Here is a 19438-nt window from a genome sequence, read left to right as displayed (position 1 = left end):
AGTAGGGACATCCGTGGCACAACACGGTTAACGTTTTAAACCATATGGGGCGGGGGAGGGTAGAGAGTGAGACTGCTTTGTTTGAGAGGGTTGGATTAAAATGATCTTTCTGCGACTTTCTCGCCGCTCTATAGGGATTATCTTATTACACCCTCAAATCACCTCAACCCATTTCTCCCCACATTGGGTACTGTCACCTTAACTTTACCAACTAGTAGCAAAACAGCGTTTTGGGGGTTGACACTCCCGGGGGGCACCCTCCCGCGATTTTGCCCCCATACAAGCCACCCCGGATTTTCGTCCCAGCCTGGCAACTGATACGAAAACGAATCAAGAACCCTCCCCCATTTCCCTGGCTGACCGCTCTTACTGACGCGTAACTACTCACATCCGCCATGGTCCTGCCCGCACCAGACTTAGCAACAGCAGCAACCGAGCAAGGAAAACGAATGAGAGAACAACAGCGAGAGTGGAAGGCAGGGGTGAAAGAAAAAGACGAGCGCGTGACACAAGTTGAGGTAAGACCTGACACCAACCAACGGCGCGCGCGCGCATCACACTCCGCACCAGCCTCACAACTATCAAACCCCGCCCTTTCCTTCAGCATCTGCCAACCAGCTTGTCCCAAAAAAAAGTTAGGCAGCGCGCGCGCACATACCAACAAATCACAACCCCCACCTCTCTCTCTCTCTCTCTCTCTCTCTCTCTCTCTCTCTCTCTCTCTCTCTCTCTCTCTCTCTCTCACTCACTCTCACTCTCTCTCTCTCTCTCTCTCTCTCTCTCTCTCAGCCACGCGCATTTTCCTCCTGAGTGATTCCGTCCTATCCCTGCTACCACAATAGAGACGCAAACCTTCGCGTCTCCTCCTGAAGTCCCACCCGTTTGTTTTCAACGCCCAATGGCACTCGACTAATCACATCATCCAGCCCCCGCGCCTACACGCTAACTGCGTCTCTCCGTTCCCACAATGCTTTGTTTGGCGGGATGGTCAGAGCTTGAATGCGCGGCTACTGTCATCGGGTACAGTAGATGAAGTATGTGCCCGCCTGGCGGAGGGAAGGGCAGTTGTGGTAAGGGGTTTAGTTGCTACTGGCAGAGGGGAGGAATTGAAAGGACCTCCTTTCATTTTGTGTTGAGACTAATCTGATCCTCCTCCCGTCTCCTGTTCATTCAGGAATAAGTGCCACTGAATTCAGTGAGACTTACTTCCAAGTAAGTCTGCTTAAGGTTGCTTTTTAGCATTAGTACAAATAAGATCTAGGAAAGAGATCTCCCTTCTTCTTATACCAGCATGTGTGTGCGTGGGCTGGAGGTGGTTTACAAAACTTTGGTTGAGAAATGGTGGCATGGTATATCAAGAGATACATGTGGTACTGTAATGGACTGAGGCTGCAATCCTGACCCCATTTACCTGGGAGTAAGTCTTATTGAATTTAGTGGGACTTACTTCTGAGTAGATGGTTAGGATTGCAGCCTCAGTTATTGTATTAGTTTCATGTGGATTGCATATCTGAAGTAGCACTCAGCCCTGGAACCTTTTTTCAAGTTAGAGTTTAACCCAAATTTATGTAATAGAGAATATAAGTACCTGTAAGTATGTGTAGCATTTCTTTCCCACACCTTCAGATAACCACAGTTACATAGGCATGTGCTTTTGGAATCAACACTTCCCTTTAAAAAAAAAATACTCAAGCACTCTGGTTCTTCTACCTCAGTGCTGCTGGGTTGACTGAAAGGCTCTTGCACTTTTTGTAGTTGTTTAGAAGAATAGGAGGTGCACCTTCTCCCTTGATAACACAGCCAGCTGTACCTTTCAAAATGTCCATTTCCACACAGTGATTAAAATTACAGACTTGTCTTCCTTTGTTTCTGGTCACCTTGGAGCCTATCCCTTGTGTTCCAGAGCAGAGCAGCACTCTGTGATATTCCTTTGAGGCTGTAATTCTCATTTACCTTGGTGTAATTCATATTGAACTTTGTGGGGCTTACTGAGTAGACATGTATAGGCTCTTACTGTAAGCCCCTTATCTCTGAAGTTTGAATTATCTGAAAAATGCTGTTTACTTTAGCCTAGAAGTTAGGGATCTTTATCATAGTTATACTTGCATTCCAAAGTATGAAATTCCTTCTGGCGTGTTGGTTGAAGTGACCCAACTTCTGGGAGAAGTCTGATCATGCCAGGGGTTGTCATTGTTCCTGATGTTAAATGTGGGATATACTAGACTTCAGAGTCTAATCCTGACAGAATTGGTCTAATTGTAACTCAGTTTATAATTTCCCCCTGCTGTTCCAGTATTTGCACCTGTGACTATTGCCTGGATCAGTACCAGGACTGCACTTGGTGAATCTTACTTCTTAAACATGCAGAGGATTTGGCAGCTAAAGAAAGTGCCCCTTTGCTTTAACTCACCTTTTAGTGTGAACAGTACATAGGTTAAAGCAGGCGAGGAACCATTTTTCAGACCAAGGGCCCCATTGCCTCATTGGCAGCTTTCCAGGAGCCACATCAATGGCTGCTAGCCATAGTGGCTACACACTAACTCCACTGTTGGAGGCATTATGTCAGTTGTTGGGAATTGCAGGTGGGGAGAATGCTGTTGTCCTCAGGATATACTTGTGGGCTTTCCATGGACATTTGGTTGGCCCGTATGAGAACAGAGTGTTGGACTAGACGGGCCATTGGCCTGATCCAGTAGCAGGGCTGTGGAGTCGGTACACCAAACCTTCAACTCCGACTCCTCTCTTTTTCTACTGCCCGACTCCGACTCCACCCAAAATTGCTTCTTGTCAATCAAAATTTATTTGGAAGTCGGAGTCGGTACATTTCTCCGACTCCTCCCAAAATTGCTTCCGACTCCACCCAAAATTGCTCCTGACTCCGACTCCACAGCCCTGTCCATTAGGCTCTTATTAGCTTGTTGTGCCAGTGGTGGGTGAGTTCAGAAGCAAATGTGGGAGGTGCAGTGGGTATAATTCTTACCTTTATACAGTTGAGTACATTCCAGGCACACAAAAGTCAGAGCTTCATATACAGACATGTGCGTGCACACACACTTGCATCTTTCCATCAAAGTAAGCAAGGGGCATTATTACAATTCAAGGACACATTCAAACCAGGCAAAAGCACTCAATGAGAGTGTACAGCAGGGCTGGTTAAGGTGTGGCCTGGGGAGTTTCAAGAGCTGAATAATTCTGCTTGGAGGGCTGCATTTGGCCCCTGGGCCTGAGGTTCCACACCCTTTGGTTAAAGGCTGCAGTCCTAAGAAGAGTACAATTATCAGGAAGTGCCCTATTTACTTTTGGGTTGGGCTGAAAGAGTTTTGTTAAACTGAATTATTAGTTTGCGTGAGTAGGACTCCTTCATAGATCCAGGCTGATCCTTATTTAGTGAACTTAAAACGATCTGTATTCTGTTGCGGTATTGCCAAACATTTTTTATTTTTCAGATTGGAAGAAATGCTGTTCAGATCAAGAAGAACATTTACCAGAAGAATCATCCGAATGGAAATAAGGGAACTAACTGCTCTTCTTGAGATGGCATTTATTTAAGGAAATATGTTAACAGATCACCAAGAGAGGTTGTTGTCATACAATGGGGAACTCCTTATTTTCCAGCTGTCAAAAGGAAAATCCTCACAGGGCAGCGATACCAAATTAACCCAATTACATGTCAGAAGAATGACTTTTGACAGTTGTACTAAACTGTTTACTGAGACATCTACTGGATCATTTAGCAAGTGTGAAGAAGGTGTTGAAATGATCCATTGCAGCTGTGCATCTGACTTCAGGACAGGCATTCTTCACCCCTGTATTCTATTGAAAAAGAAGAAAAAGAAGAACACTAAATATTTTTTACTGTTGCTTCATAACTTCAATAAATTTGAGCTGGTTCTGCATTTTAAATTGGATTATGAACTGAAAGAACCCATAAAGTTGGTTGCTGGCCCAACAGTTTTATGGAGCCATGCAAAAAAACTATTTCATATTTCTCCCCAAACCTGCACTGTATTATGTGCCCCTGTTCAGTTTTGTTCCATCAAATGGGCGGGTGAGATTGAGGGTGAGGGTGTTGTTGTTTTGGGAATAAGAGCTGCTTGTTTGCCAGAGGGAGGCAATGAGCAAAGTGTTGCCAAATCAGATGCATTCATCTGGGGTAACGAGTGTTTTGTCTATGCACTAGAGAAACAGCAAGTGCTAACAAATGCCAGTTTTCTGCCTCATGCATATGGCAGTGTGGTATCTTGTGTGCATGTTTGCAAAGTTGAAGTAGTAAGAAGCAAGTTTAGGACGTCAGTTGTTGTAGTCACATGCAAAAGCCAGTTGATCTTCTTCCAAGATGGTTTGCCTAAAGATGTTCACCAGCTTCCCTATGAGAATCCTTGTTCCATACTAGTAGCTGCTGTGGAAGGAAGCAGCCAGTTGTTGGTGGTAACATTTGCTTCAGGAGATGTGTGTGCTATATGGAAACATAATTTGCAGGTATCGAAGTGCTATTGTAAAACTATTTTGTTCTTAACATTGAGAAGGTTCTGTCTTCTTTCATTCTGTAATACATGAGTACATAAGCACCCTAACCCAAAGCTCTGTGGAAACTCTGATGCATGTACATTTTTCTACTTCAGCTTTAGGCATAGTTCCAACAACCTGATGTTTCTAGCCTGGGAAGGGGTTGTCTCCATGGATGCTTCATATGCATATTGGAGTTCTAGTGCATGGAGGGATCTCTTGTGTATAATAGAGGCAGTGTTCAACTTCTAATGTGAGAGGTACTGGGGCTCAAGCAAGCCTAGATTTCATTCTGTTTCCTTTGGAAGTCCTTTTAAACCTGAGTTTATCATTGCTGGTGGCAGTTGGAGCTCTCTGTACAGACTTGGAGGCACTTGTAAAATAACTCATAACTTGTTTCAGGGCTGAGCTCTGCCACTGAAAATAGGCGCCCAGGCTAAGTCCGGGTTATCCGTGTTCCCAAGTCCTGAACAAAGGTACAAAACAAGATACTTGTGTATTTGATGGACATATGTGCATCAGAAATAATTTTACATGAATGAAAAAAAGTTTTAAGTCTACATAGTTCAGATTACAAAATGGTTGTGCTTCATCTCCTAAGGATGGATTCACAAAACCTTTTTTCACTCTTGAAAGTTTTTGAAGAATGAAATTGCATGAAATTTGCATTGTGACTGCAGATAAAACTACTCCAAAGTTGGTACAATGTGGTTTTGTTGCTGTTGCTGTACTATATATAAAAATTTTGCTTACATGCAAATCATCTCAATCAACACAGAAAATGTCACTTATGAATCACGCTGTATTATGAATGTGTATTTATACTTTTTTAAAAAAACAAAAATATTTCCTATGTTATGTTGCAGGTGGCATCTTCCTGGAAAAATGTGACATCTGTTCTGGTAGATGATTTTGCTGGCATTGGAACTGAACAAATCTTAGTTCTTCTAAAGACTGACTCTGTTTCAGAAAGTTTAAATACATTCCAAATAACAGATTTTGGAAACATTAATTATGCGGTAAGATTTACTAAATGAGTGTAAAAAATTTTGGGAAAGGTTTAATAAAAGAGACATTTGGCAAAGAGTGTATTTCATCTTTAATCAATGCAGTTCTTTGCTCAGTCCAGTGTGGTGTGTGGCATCTAATAGCTAGATGCTTAGTGCATTCCTTGATTCAAATTGGCAGAGTTTGGGATCAGATATGCCAAGCCCTTGCAAAATCAAATGCCTTTCCCTCAGTGAACCTTCAGCTTGCACATGCTGCCCTTTCCTTCTTTGGCATAGCCATTAGGAGGACCTTGGAAGCTTCCTTTTTAGATTCACTGCATATTGCAGAGTCATCTAAATTCAAGTAAACTGGTTAATCTTAACTATATTTTGTTCAACAAGTCAACTTCAAACAATAGTTTGAATAGTTAGCTTATATCAACTAAGTATAGTTAAAATTAATCACAATTTAGGCCTCAGTCAATAGACTAAATGTGCTTAAACTAAAACTAAAAATCAAACGCTTCTGATCTTGCGGCTACAGAAGAGGAGAGAAGGGAAGTGCTTGAGCCTGAGGCTTGCTGCAACTTGGTCTTGTAATGCTAAACGAAGGGTGGGGAACCTCTAGAGATGTAAAATTTCTGGAAATTTTGAAGCCATGGAAAAAACTTTTTTTTTTTTCAGAAAAAATAGAAATTTTCAGAAAAATTGAAAAAATGCAATATTAGCACTTTTACAGATTGAAAGTCACTTTGTTACTTCAGGAACATAAAATGTAATTGTGTACAAGTTGGTATGGCATAAAATTATCACATTTGGTATATTAAAGGTATATTTTATTTAAACAATTATTACAAATTGAATTTACTTTTTAAATTTTTTACTTTTTTTGGTAACAAATGGATCTACAATATCCTGAACTGTAAGGAACCTCTTTCGTTTTGCCAGTTTATGAGCAGCAGGCAAAAAACAATTTTAAAAAAAACAGAAGAAACCATCAACATTAATAACAAAGAAAATTGTCAAGCAGACATAACACATCCATTCTCATAAAAAGAACTGAGAAAAGGGGGGGACCAAGATTCATTGAAATATTTTATTCATCATGCTAAAATAAAACATTCCATAATCCATTTTTTCTTCATTTTTTCCAATTTTTCAGGAAAAAAATGGCTTTGGAAAAAAACAAAAAAAACTTTTCTGGTTTTTTTCTGGGCCTTCGTATCTCTAGGAACCTCCAACCCACAAGCCATATTTGGCCTGCCAGGCCTCCCCATTTCACCCACCAGGCTGCTTTCCCCACACCATACCCACCTGTCCCATATCTGACATATGTAATGTCAGGTGTGAGATAGAGAAGCAGCTGGATTGGCTGCTTGCGCAGCTGATCCCAGCAGAAAGCAGGATTGAATTCCTTGCACATCAGCTGATGGGTGGGTAGTTCAATCCTGCTTGTTTTGGGTGTGAGAAAGTTCCTCTGTGGGGAACTCAGTTAATTTAAAGAAATTAACCTCTTAAAAAGATGCCTTTGTGTTAGCTTATATAACTTTCAATTCTCCATAGAAGGTTTTTAATTGCATGTTTTGGTCCCTGTGATTTTCTTATGTCTCCCAGAGTCTTCTACAAATGTACATCACTTACTTTCAGGAATGTGTTTTTCCTGTCTTTAGAGTAACATCAGCTATGAAGATGACTCATATTCTGGAGAAGAGCTACAAAATAATCACTTTCTTACTATCAAAGGACTTGAAGCAAGATTGCAGGTTTGTGTCCAGTATCTGCCGCTTGATATGTCATGGCACCACAGGATATGTTTTACACTTCAAGAACTCTCAGGCATTACAATGTCTGTTTTGGATCACTCCACTTTGCAGATGTTTGTAAATGCAGAACAAGGCAGTATTCTCTGTTGTAATTACAGTTCATTATAAATTAATACAGTTGTCTTACAGGAATCTTTACTACAGTAGGGCCCCACTCATACATCGGGTTATGTGCCAGACCCCTGCCGAAAAGCGAAACCCGCCAAAAAGCAGAACTCCGTCAATAAAATGGTGCCCGACTCCCCAAAAAAGCCGTAAAAGCGGAACAAGCAGCACATGAGTAAGGCCTTACTCTAATTGAAGCTGCCGTATTAGCAGAACGCCAAAAAGCAGGGCCCTACTGTATTACTGTAGTTTTAGTGTCTAAAATCCTTGCTGTCTTCCATGGTGCTTACTCTTGGGTAAAAGGTGCATGGGATTACAGCCTTAGTCTCTTCAGGTTTAAATTACTGATGTCCATGACATGGTATTTCATTAGGAAATGTTTGGAAACTTGAAAAGAAAAGGTTGTTGTATTGTTTTTATCTTCACAAACCCAAACAGGCATTAAGCTAAGCCAGGGATGAAGAGCCTCTGGGCTAATTGTGGCTCTTCAGAGTGTCCCATTTGGCTCCCAAGGCCACTTTCCCCAAACCCCACCCACCTGCCCATAAGCTAATGTCACTGGTGATGTCAGCTGATGGGTGGTACCTTCCTGGAAAGCTCACCCTGCACTCGTCCCTTCAATCATCTAAAAGTGTGGGGTGGGCTTTCCAAAAAGCTGAGTCTGCTGGCTTTTCTTGTGCATGCTGCGAGAGCATGCAGACCTAGTTTTTTCTTCATTGCTGTTTGGCAATTGCTCTGTTGTGTAGCGATGAAACAGATGCTTGTTTTGCAGAGGTCTTTGAAGCAGTCTTCCCCCCCTTTAAATATCACTATGGAGAAACTGATTGGTTCTCAATTCGGAAAGGGTGTGAGACAGGGGTGTATTTTATCACCAGAACATATTGTACGGAAGGCAGGATTGGACCAAGATGAAGGAGGTGTGAAAATTGGAGGGAGAAATATCAATAATTTAAGATATGCAGACGATACCATATTACTAGCAGAAATTAGTAATGATTTGAAACAAATGCTGATGGAAGTTAAAGAGGAAAGCACAAAAGCAGGACTACAGCTGAACGTCAAAAAGACAAAAGTAATGACAACAGAAGATTTATGTAACTTTAAAGTTGACAACGAGGACATTGAACTTGTCAACAATTATCAATACCTTGAGGGCCCAGTCATGAACCAAATTGGAGACCAGGCTAGGACTGGGGAGGGCAGCTATGAGAGAACTAGAAAAGGTCCTCAAATGCAAAGATGTATCACTGAACACCAAAGTCAGGATCATTCAGACCATGGTATTCCTGATCTCTATGTATGGATGTGAAAGTTGGACAGTGAAAAAGGCAGATAAGAGAAAAAGCAACTCATTTGAAATGTGGTGTTGGAGGAGAGCTTTGCGGATACCATGGACTGCAAAAAAGACCAATAATTGAGTGTTAGAACAAATTAAACCAGAACTATCACTAAAATCTACAGTGATGAAACTGTGGTTATCATACTTTGGACACATAATGTGAAGACAGGATTCACTAGAAAAGAGAATGCTGGGAAAAACAGAAGGGAGTAGAAAAAGAGGAAGGCCAAACAAGAGATGGACTGATTCTATAAAGGAAGCCACAGACCTGAATTTACAAGATCTGAATAGGGTGGTTTATAACAGATGCTCTTGGAGGTCGCTGATTCATAGGGCCGCTATATGTCATAATTGACTTGAAGGCATATCACAACAAATGCTCAGACATGAGTACAGGGACTGTCTTAAAGCATTTTGCAGCACTCTTTGAAGCAGTCTCTCCCACCCCTTTAAAGATCACTGCAGTGCTGCAGAACAAGTGTCTATTTCTTCACCAGTGAGGAATGGCGCAGTTCCTGTCCAAGACAATGTCTGTATACATCAGCTATCGGCTCTGACAGGGACTGCTCTGCTTGCTTTTGTTGCGTGTACAGCAAAAGTAAGCAGACCCATGTTGTTCTTTTGAAAGCCCGCCTTATGCTGATCCCTTTTGGAGGCTTCCTTTCAAGCTCTGATTGCTTTCAACCAAATTGGAGATTGAAAGAATTAGCATGGGGCAGGCTTTGCAAGTGCAAGGGATTTTGACAGGTGGGTGGGACAACCCACCTGCCAATCATGATGTCATGTGATTGACATGTGGATTGCCCCACCCATCTATCAGAATTGGTCTGCGGGGAACTAAAAAGGTTACCCGCTCCTGAGCTGAGCAATAAGTACTAGGAGTTGACTGGTCTTACCAATGAATAACTTTCTTGATTACTCCAGAGCCACCCTTTTCCACACTGGCTATAAGTCCTTGGTATACTTTAAAGTCTAAACTGCTTAACTTGATAAAAAGCTTTTCTTATTGTATATGTCTTGTTGGTGACTTGATGTAAAAAAAAGAAAAAGCTTTTTGGCTGTCAACACTGGGTGCGACATGTAACCGTAGCTGCTATTCTTTTGTTAGTTCTTGTTTGTTCTGAAAGGCCCTTGATGGAACATGACCAGCAGTCAGGTATGGTAGGAGATACAGCCCAGTGATACCTGGAGGACCATAAATTTTCTACACCTGCCCTAGATCTTCCTAAGCAGTTTAGATATCCATGGGGTATGTGCAAAGAGCAAAAGGATACTTACACAAGGAGAATATGAAAAAAAGGCAACTGCTGCAACAAACCAATGTCCAAGGTTCATATAAACTCTTATATGGGTCATCAATTGGTTTGAAGTGCTTTCACTTAAGTAAACTGGTAGAGATTTTTATCTGCATGATAAGTTTAGTCTATTGTAATAACAACAAACGAGAACTTCCAGTTTCTAAGTTTAAGGAATCAATAATTTTTTTAACAATGAAAGCAGTTGCATAACAAAAACGTCTCACAATGCTGTCATCATGAACTCTGACTTCTCTTTTATATTGCATAGGCTGTCTTTGGTTCCGTTCGAGAGTTACAACAGCATTTAAAACTTAAAGAAAAGGTTCTGATGGAAAGTTGTGCAGCATTAATTGACCTTGTTCAAGATCGAAAATGTAGTCTTCCAAGTGCAGAGAAGGTAAAATACATAAATATTTTTTATAAAGGGACATGTGTATTTTAAAAGATAGAGGTTTTATTTCCATCTTTGTTGTTGTTAGTAGGTATAGCCACAGGTCTCCAATACTTTGCATATCCCTCATTGGCAGTTGTAACGATATAATAAATGTTTCCTTATATTTTGGCTCAATGTTTTTCACTAAAGGAAGCAAAAAAATAGCAATGGGACCAGTCTTAAGAGTCATGCCAGAAATAGTTAATTTTTTAAGGAAATACCGTATATTCCGGCGTATAAGACGACTGGGCGTATAAGACGACCCCCAACTTTTCCAGTTAAAATATAGAGTTTGGGATATACTCGCCGTATAAGACTACCCCTGCTTATGACATGCAGGTACTTAGCAGGAAAACTGTCACTTATAAACTTATAAATATTAATATTTGGATTGTCCAGTTGTTTTGTTTTTGTGCCTAGGAATTACCACCAAAAACTGGGGAAAGATGTGAGAAATCTTTTTTTTAAAAGCAACATTAAATGCCTAGACTCTAGTTTCCAACACTATGGAGTATTTATTGATTGATTAAGAGAATTTATATCCTGCCCTTTTGCTGTTAAAAACAGAGCTCAGCACAGCTTACAAATATAGTAAAAACAATAAAAATACACAATCAGAGAAAAACAAGCCAAAATGTTAGGAAAAGGAGTCTTTCACACCACATGCTCAGTTCTAAATACTGTTGCAGCAAGTTTTACAAGTTCCTCCAGTATTCCAGTGGTGCAGGCACTCAGACATTCAAAGTACTGTATGTTTCTTAGGTTTTATAAAAGCAGAGCTTTGCTTAACTCAAAATTTCTTCTCCCTTTGATAACCACATCTACACAGGTTCCACCTCCATACTCAAAATGAAACTGAGCCTGGAAGTGTACAACAACCCCACACATACCTTGCTAATTCGATTATCAATGCCATGATGTCTGTCTTATCGACTACTCTCCTGCTCCCCCCCCACACACACACACACCGGGCATCATGGAAGACCCAGTCCTGGGCTCAGAAAGAAAATAAATATCTGGTCCTCTTCAAAGTATTGATAAGCCTCTTGTTTTAATTGAAATAATAATTATAAATTCTTGCTCTTATCACTAATGGGAGTTAATTATCTTGCATATGCTGCTGTTGCTTCTATGGCTGTAACAGAGTGAGGTTAAAGATAAGTGAAATGCAAATAGGAAAAAAAAATACAGAAGGCAGTAACACTTTCCTAAATGTAATACCATACCAACCACAACAAGATTCCTATAAGGCAAAAAACTAAGCATCTCACAACCAGTCAGGATTCCTAACCAAAAACCAAAAATATGATAAATGAAGAAATATTTATATAAGCATAACTATCAAATATATTTATTATTTACACAAACTGTAAAGCTATTTATAGTGCAATCCTAAATTGATTTATTCAGAAGCAAGTCCCAGCGTATTCAATGGGGCTTACTCAAACAGGGACAGAAATGCAACCTCAAGTGATAAGCAACTTCATTCACACAACCCAAAATTCCGAATCATGCCACTTTACACTGTTTTGCAACTGTTTATACTTGTTTTTATCGTTATTGGATTTTAAATGGCTTTATTTCTTGTTGTGAGCTGCCTTGGTTTCCAACCCTACCTCACAGGGGTGTTGGAAAGACTCCATACACACACGCACACACTGCAGATGTATAAATACATACAGTCCATATAATAGTTTATTGTCAAACCAATTGGTCATTGCAGAAAAATCAGTATTAGTTTTTTAAAAATCAGTATTAGTTTCCTACAGAATAAAAACTGCAATACCTAAGTAAGCCCTGCCTACTTGCTTTAAAATAGGACTGGGGGGGGGGCAGAAAGAGAACACAAACACAATTCTTTTTTACATTCACTCCAAAGTCCCATTGATTTTCAGCACATTCATAATCATGTCTACTCAAAAGTAATTCCTACTGAATTCAATAGGATTTACTCTGGACATATGGGATTAGCACTGTTTTTACCCCCAAAAGCAACTATTGGGAAGGTTTTCAAAACACTGCCCAGGATCTGACTCCTACACACAACAGGGGGAAAAACTGAAATGTATATACCTACCCAATTTATGAGATTTTCAGATAAACAGGAGGGGAAACCACCATTTTCTGGCCTCGCAATGAAGTTTTGCAGACGCTGCCACCAAACGAACACTTCACTGATTGGCTGAAATCCTGAATGGGCGGGGTTAAAGCTACGAAGTGCTATACAGTAGTTTAAAAAAAGATTTAACCGGGGGGGGTGCCTGATGTTTTTATATATATCTCGAGAACCGCACCACCTAGAAACTTAATTTTTTTTTAAAATGAAAGCTGAAAATCTGGGCCACCTAAGGGGCTAGCCGGGCGCCGGGTGGCATGCTTAGAATCCAGGTAAAACCCGGCTATCCGGGCAATATGGCAACCCTAATAAGACGACAACAGGCGTATAAGACGACCCCTGACTTTGGAGAAGATTTTCCAGGGTTAAAAAGTCGTCTTATACGCCGGAATATACGGTACATGTCCAGAATTTTGTTGCTATAGGACATGACAGTTACAGAAAAGTTCCTACACTATGCATATATGTTCAGTTCATAGGATTATAGTCACCATTTCTTTTCCATAGTTTATACGGATTAATATCTGGTCATCAGTTTAGTGCAATTATCTCTCAAATTAGAAGAAAGGGACAATTCAAAAGGTGTGCAGTATTTGAAGTGATCAGGTAGATGAATACCTTTAACAGTGGGTTGAAAAAATGTGTATCCTTTACATATTATTTTTGTAAATGTGGAGTTTACCATAGTAATTATGGTTCCTCCTAGTACTTATCTTTTAGATGAAAACGTAAATAAGGATGATGTTTTCCTGTTTCCGGGATTGTTTGAATTGTGACACAGTCTGCTTTGGGCATATGTATAACTATATGTATCTTTTCTTGTAAGGAAGGTCTTGTTTCTCTCTGGGATGAAACAGAAAAAATGTCTGATAATTGTACCTCAACTCCATCTATAGACAAAGAACAATATGTAGAGGAGGTTTGGTACCGTGTTGTGGAGGACAACTTAGTAGTTGGAGTAAAACTAATGGAAACATTTGACATGTAAGTTAACTGTTTTTAATCATGTATTTTAAAACTGTTGTAACCCACTCTGGGACTTTTGGGTGAAGGAGAGATGATTTATTTATTTAAAATATTTCTATCCTGCCCTTCTACCCTATAATAGGACACTCAGAGCGGCTTACAAAAATAAAATCAAACACGTACATAATTATTTATTTATTAAATAATAATAAAATTGTAAACAATAAAATCACAAAAACATTAAAATAAATTAATTTATTATTATTCATAGTAATATACATTTGCTATCACTATCATTGATAGTGATTATAAAATCGAGAAGTAGATAAGTTAAAAATTGCTCAAAAAGAAAATGTAAAATCATGAATTTGAGATATATAATATATATCTTATATGATAAAATTGTAAAGTACATTTTAATATGTTTTTGGTACATTAATATGAAGAAATTGTAAATCACAAATATGAGATAGTACATGGCCAATTCTTAATTTTTTTAAAAAAAGTCTCAATTTTTCTATTTTTTAAAAAAACAGGCTGTTCAATGATGTCAGTTTATCTTTGATAATGGATCAGAAATGCCCTTCTGTTTTTCCAACTAAGTGCCAGTGTCATGTAGTTACACTGAAGAAAGCTGCGCTGGCAGAACCTGCATCACATTGGCAACTGGAACCACTGCCTAAAAGGATCAAGTTAGATTGCCATAATGGAAAGGAATGTCATGGAGGACCTTCTCAGGTGAAGGCAGATACAAAAAAAGTCTTTACTGCAGTTGCCCACCTGCCCCCTTTCTTAGCATTGCATCAAGTAGGTTGCATAGTATTGTTACATGCAAAGAAGAAAAACCGCAAAGATGAAAATCCAAATAAAAGCAAAAAAATTACATTATCATGTGGGAATATTTTATTAAGTCTGATTGAGATTTCTACTGGAAAATATTCAACAAGTGTGAAAGATTATAAATATACAGGTAAATTGAAACATGATGCAAGAAGTGATATCTTCATGTACAGCTTTACTTTTTGTATAGGGATTACAGGAATACCCCGCTATACGGACCTTCATTTTACGGACACTCGCGAGTACAGACATACTTATAGTAGCACCATTCCCCTGTTTACCTACTTCGCTTCACGAGAACGGACGCTTAACCTTTGGTTGTGGCCTGTTCTTTCGGTGTGGGGTGGAAAGAGACGCGACCGCAAATCAGCTGGGAGGCACGATTGCGATCAGCTGAGAGGTGCTGCAGTGCAGCAGCAGAGGCTTTAGCATGGGGCTTTGAGGCTCCGCGTGAAGGAAAGGTGGCACAGTGGCGGTGCAAGTGAAAAAAGGTAGTGCTTTAAGTACATTTTCGGTTTACGTACTTGCTCTGCACCCATTGCGTACGTTAATGCGGGGTATTCCTGTAGTAGCTAGTTACTGTGCTTTTCAAAGTATTAAAAGCTAGAACTATTATTTTAGCTCATCAGCTGTTGTATATGAAACGTTGACTGTAGTGTGTAGCCCGATCAGGAATTGAATCTTGTCTGCCTAGTTTTTTTGCCTGTTCCATCCCAAAGAGCTAATAGGTAACAATAGTTTTCTGCTGAGCAAAACCCTGCTTAAAAACAAAACAAATGAAATATTTAACAATTCTCCCCATTACATCTTGAACAATGTCTCTTCTCTCTCTGGCTCCATCCCCCACCACAAGATCCGGAAGAAGGTTTTTAGAATGTGTTTTATGGGAAGACTACTTCAAAATTCTGAAGCAGCTACCAGAACAACTGTTATTCTTGGTTGATTGCAGGGCTGATGCAGGGTGTGCGAGGGGATGTCACTGAACAAGCAATGTTGCAACACAAATCTGCCACAAAGTTGCACACTTGTTTTAAATTACTTGCTCAGAGAGCCCAAGAGTTAAGGACAGGGCAGCAAAAATAACCACATATGTTTTCCTGTCAAAAAATAAACTAGACTCAGGGGATGCAATTTCTATTATCTCAGATTCTAACTAGGATTTTCCTGAATTGAAGGATGTAAAATGAAGAGAAAGAGATGAAGGGATGCTTTAAATACACTGCACTTTTTTAAATCTCATGAATGATTTTCTTTTCCTGCTGTAGGCTCTATAAATGATCTTGTTGCACTTTGTGCAGTATCACTCAAACTGTCATTTCAAATAACCTCCTTTGACTGCACGTTGATTTCTATAAACACATGGCTACAGGAACAAATGGAGTGTGCACCAATCAAGGAATATCCTGATTTTTTGGTCTGTTGTAAATCTGGAAATCTGAGTGGCACTCTCTTGCAGTGGAATCTCATAACACCATTCAAAGGAACTTTAACGGTATTTTGCAGGTAATAGCAGTTGAAAGGCTGGAAATACTTTGTCCACCTCTTATTTGAGTACTGAAGTACTGTAAGTTTTGCCTAGGTATGGCAGCTATTTACATTGCTAGCACAGTAATCTAAGACCATTTTTGAATAAATGTATATGTCAGCTAGATAAGCAGGTAATTGCTTTGTCTCTTGTAAACATTTAAATGATCTGCAACTATAGTGGCTTAATGCAGCTGCTAACAATGAAGGTAATATAAATAAAGGTAATATAAACTTGAAACAAGGCACACTGAGGAATTTTCAGAACCACCATTGCTATCTCTCTTTTAAAACATACCATATTCCACTTTCAATTGGGTAGTCAAGCAAGCCAGATGAAAAGCAATGGACATAATCATAGGAAATCAGTGGGACATAATACACATAACTTCCTTTGAATTTTGCCCAATTAGAGGCTATTTTGTACAGGACAGATTTTCATGGTGAGCATGGTTGGTAAATACTCTTTTTTTAATATGTATTACTTCGATTTATATGCCGCATTTTAATATAAATGTGCCCAAACCGGCTCACAACAAAAGTACAAATCAATACATCATTGCAACACAAAAATCACTTAAAGAATTGAAAAGCAAGAATTTTGTTTCCTTAATTCACACAGGACTGCATTGCCTTGCTGAGTGAACTCAGCTCACTGAACATTGTCAAAGAACCTCCTTTTCTCCCTCAAAGGCAACCAATACAAAGCATATTGGTCTCTGCTACTGTTGTTAATGTTGCTAATTACATTTATATCCCGTCCTTCCTCCCAGAAGGAGCCCAGGGCAGCAAGTAAATGACAAAACACTAAAAACATATTAAAAACGAAACGTCTTTAAAAACATAAAAGTAAAACGGGATATTTTGATTTTGAGTACAATATTTAAACTGGTTGTTTAGGGTAAAAGCCAGGACGTGGTAATCTTTGCTTCCTTCTCTCTCCCCCCCCCCCACTTGTTGGACTCCAACTTCCATCAGCCCCAGACAGCATGGCCAATAGTCAGGGATGATAAGAGTTGCAGTCTGCCAATGTCTGGAAGGCCACAGGTTCTTCTTCCCTGCTCCAGACCTTAACTGCAACTTAATGCCTCTTCCTCAGGCAAGCTTACATTAAGTGTAATTTGCTGCTGAGGTCTCTTCAGCATTACTTGCTTTTGCCCTTCCTCATATCTGGTATGTGTCCAAAAGAGAAATTTCTTGTTTTAGCTGTCTGTGAAAGCATACATATTTTGTATTATGTACTGAATAATTTTTGGGTTTATAAGGGAAACATTTCTGCGTGAATGAATTTTAATACACAGCTATAACTAACCATATTATAAATCTATTTTACAGACATCAAACTATTTTATTTCAGTGTCTTCATAACCTCATTGGATCATTGCCACCAACCTGTAAGATAAAGCCACTAAGGTTAGGAAGCAAGAAGGTACCTGTTGAACAGCTTGCACTAGCTTTAGAAAAGGAAATGGTCACTCTCCGGCACTCTTGCTCTGCAGCTCTATGCCAAACTGAAAACCATTTATCTCTGAATTATGAGGGAAGCAAAGAAACAAACAGTGCATCTGCAGTGGAACACTTCAGAGAAGAGTTTAAGAAGGAGCAGAAGCAATGCATGCTGGGTATGAACCGAACAGTCAGTGGTGCCTCATACAGAGTACTTATTTTAAATTTATTTGAATCACAGCTGAATTCTGACACAGTTGCAAGGCAATGCTCTTCACTCTTCTAACTCCATATTGAATTACTTCTTAACTAAAGTTATAATGTGGTGCACTCCACCTTTAATTCCTTATGGTGAAAATAACGTTTCCATTAGTGCTTTCATTCCTGTTCAGCAACTGACCAATTGTAAAGAAATTGTTCTGCAAAACCTCAAAAGGCTGTAGCAAAATGACTGGCTGAGCAAAGGTATGATTATCAATAAACTACCGTTTGTCAGTATTCTGTTTTACTATACTTCAAATAAGTCATTTTTTGGAAGAACTGAACCTTGTTGGTTGCCCATATGCAAATGACAGGAACTTTTATCTGCTTCACCTTGAGCAACAAGCCTATTTTAATCAGTGTCTGGCCTGCCAGCCACCTGTGGTGTTATATGAATGATAGGACATTCATTTGAAGTATTGACTCATAAATGTATGGGATAGTGTGGCTCCTGATTTTCTGTTTAAAAAGCAGAATGAAAGCCTCAAAGATGGAGGAATGTAGAACATAAGCAGCCATGCTACCTCTAGGTAGTGGGAGGCTCTCAGCCAAGAAGCTTCTTCCCCACCATCACCCACTCAATCTCCTTTGCACCCAATTCCATCTGGGAGGCAATGGACTGAAACAGGGAGCAGTGAGTAGAGGAGAAGCAGCTGGGCCTCTGATTGTCAGTTGTGATCATGACCTATGATTTGACAATGTTAAGAGAGTTCACAGTGTCTGCACAGGATGCATGTTTAGATATGTGTGCGTCCACGAACATTTATGTTCAAAGGATGTTGGAATGTGAGTACACATACAAAAACACATAAATCCAACATTTTAAAACTGAAACATTTGCCTCTTATTTTAAAAAGCTAATTATCAAAAAATGGGACTAAGTTTGTAGATACATAAATAAATATGACTTGTCCAATTTATGATAAAGGTTTGTGAATAATTAGAAAATAGCTCATGTTATATAAAACCAGGCCACGCTGAAATGAAATGTTACAGTTCAGGAACCACTTACACGATAACACAACTTTGTATTTATTAAATTTACATCCTGCCCTTCTTTCCAGAGGAGCCTAGGGCTTGAACTGATATTTATCCAACTGCCTTCACTTGAACAAATCTCATCTTTTCTGCTTTTCCGAAAAAAGCAATTCTACTGCCCTGCTTAAAATTACTGACCTTGGCAATTTCTCTTGAGAACATCAGTGTTCATATATGGCTCTTGGGGATGTTTCTCAGAGTGCCTTCTGAGGAGAAAAATACATAATCCCATATCTTCCCCCCACACACACCATATTTGAAGGGGATCTTACTACTCTGTCTGTCCAGATAATTTGTCCACAACAAGGTCACCACTCCCCCACCAAACAGATCTCTGCCCTCCCATTCTGTTGAAAAAAAACATCCAGGAAAAAAACCCTCGCACATCTGTGAAAACATCAAATCAGAACATGGGTAAATATTGGGACAATTTGTATTTATGATATAAATCTTTAGTTTCATATAATATATTACAAAATATAGTATATCTTTTATATTACAAAAAAAGTAATAACCTCTCAAGTGCCAAAGTACCCCTCCCCCGCTAGCACGTAATGCTACACGTCAACATCTTCCAGATTTAATTTTAGCTTGTTCACCCACATCTAGCCCATTACAGCTTGGAGCCCCGGAACCAGCACCTGCACTGCATCCTTGGGATCTGACGTGACGGATATGTAGAGCTGGGTGTCATTAGCATACTGCTGGCAGCCCAAACCACATCCTCAGATGACTGCTCCCAACAGTTTCATGT

The 19438-nt window shown here is 39.6% G+C and overlaps 2 protein-coding genes across 9 annotated transcripts in view; one reads left to right on the top strand and one right to left on the bottom strand.

The window, feature by feature from the left end:
- MOSPD2 (motile sperm domain containing 2) overlaps positions 1–896 on the bottom strand; it is a 36082-nt gene extending 35186 nt beyond the window's left edge. For 2 of the 4 annotated variants that reach the window (XM_061627162.1, XM_061627163.1), the window contains exon 1: positions 389–857. In XM_061627162.1, the coding sequence (XP_061483146.1) occupies positions 389–607 (219 nt within the window). In that variant the 5' untranslated portion in view covers positions 608–857. Of the gene's footprint in view, positions 1–388 lie in introns of all 4 variants that reach the window. The other 2 variants (XM_061627165.1, XM_061627164.1) reach the window with 2 other exon arrangements.
- FANCB (FA complementation group B) lies at positions 428–17883 on the top strand. 5 transcript variants are annotated; one of them, XM_061627160.1, is made up of 9 exons: positions 428–518; positions 3447–4479; positions 5373–5525; positions 7166–7258; positions 10329–10457; positions 13436–13593; positions 14112–14545; positions 15681–15918; positions 17275–17883. In XM_061627160.1, exons 2-9 carry the CDS (start codon positions 3556–3558, stop codon positions 17669–17671), a joined length of 2526 nt encoding a protein of 841 aa, XP_061483144.1. In that variant the 5' UTR covers positions 428–518; positions 3447–3555; the 3' UTR covers positions 17672–17883. The 5 variants fall into 5 exon arrangements, with proteins under 5 accessions (XP_061483144.1, XP_061483145.1, XP_061483142.1 ...); XM_061627161.1 differs by lacking the exon at positions 428–518 and adding an exon at positions 732–1070 and having other exon boundaries at positions 17297–17431; XM_061627158.1 differs by lacking the exon at positions 428–518 and adding an exon at positions 734–1034.
- The last annotated feature ends 1555 nt before the right edge of the window (positions 17884–19438 follow it).

This window comes from Rhineura floridana, chromosome 5, assembly GCF_030035675.1.
Source record: "Rhineura floridana isolate rRhiFlo1 chromosome 5, rRhiFlo1.hap2, whole genome shotgun sequence".
In the NCBI taxonomy this organism is placed as follows: domain Eukaryota; kingdom Metazoa; phylum Chordata; class Lepidosauria; order Squamata; family Rhineuridae; genus Rhineura; species Rhineura floridana.
This window is presented reverse-complemented; position numbering and strand designations above follow the sequence as displayed.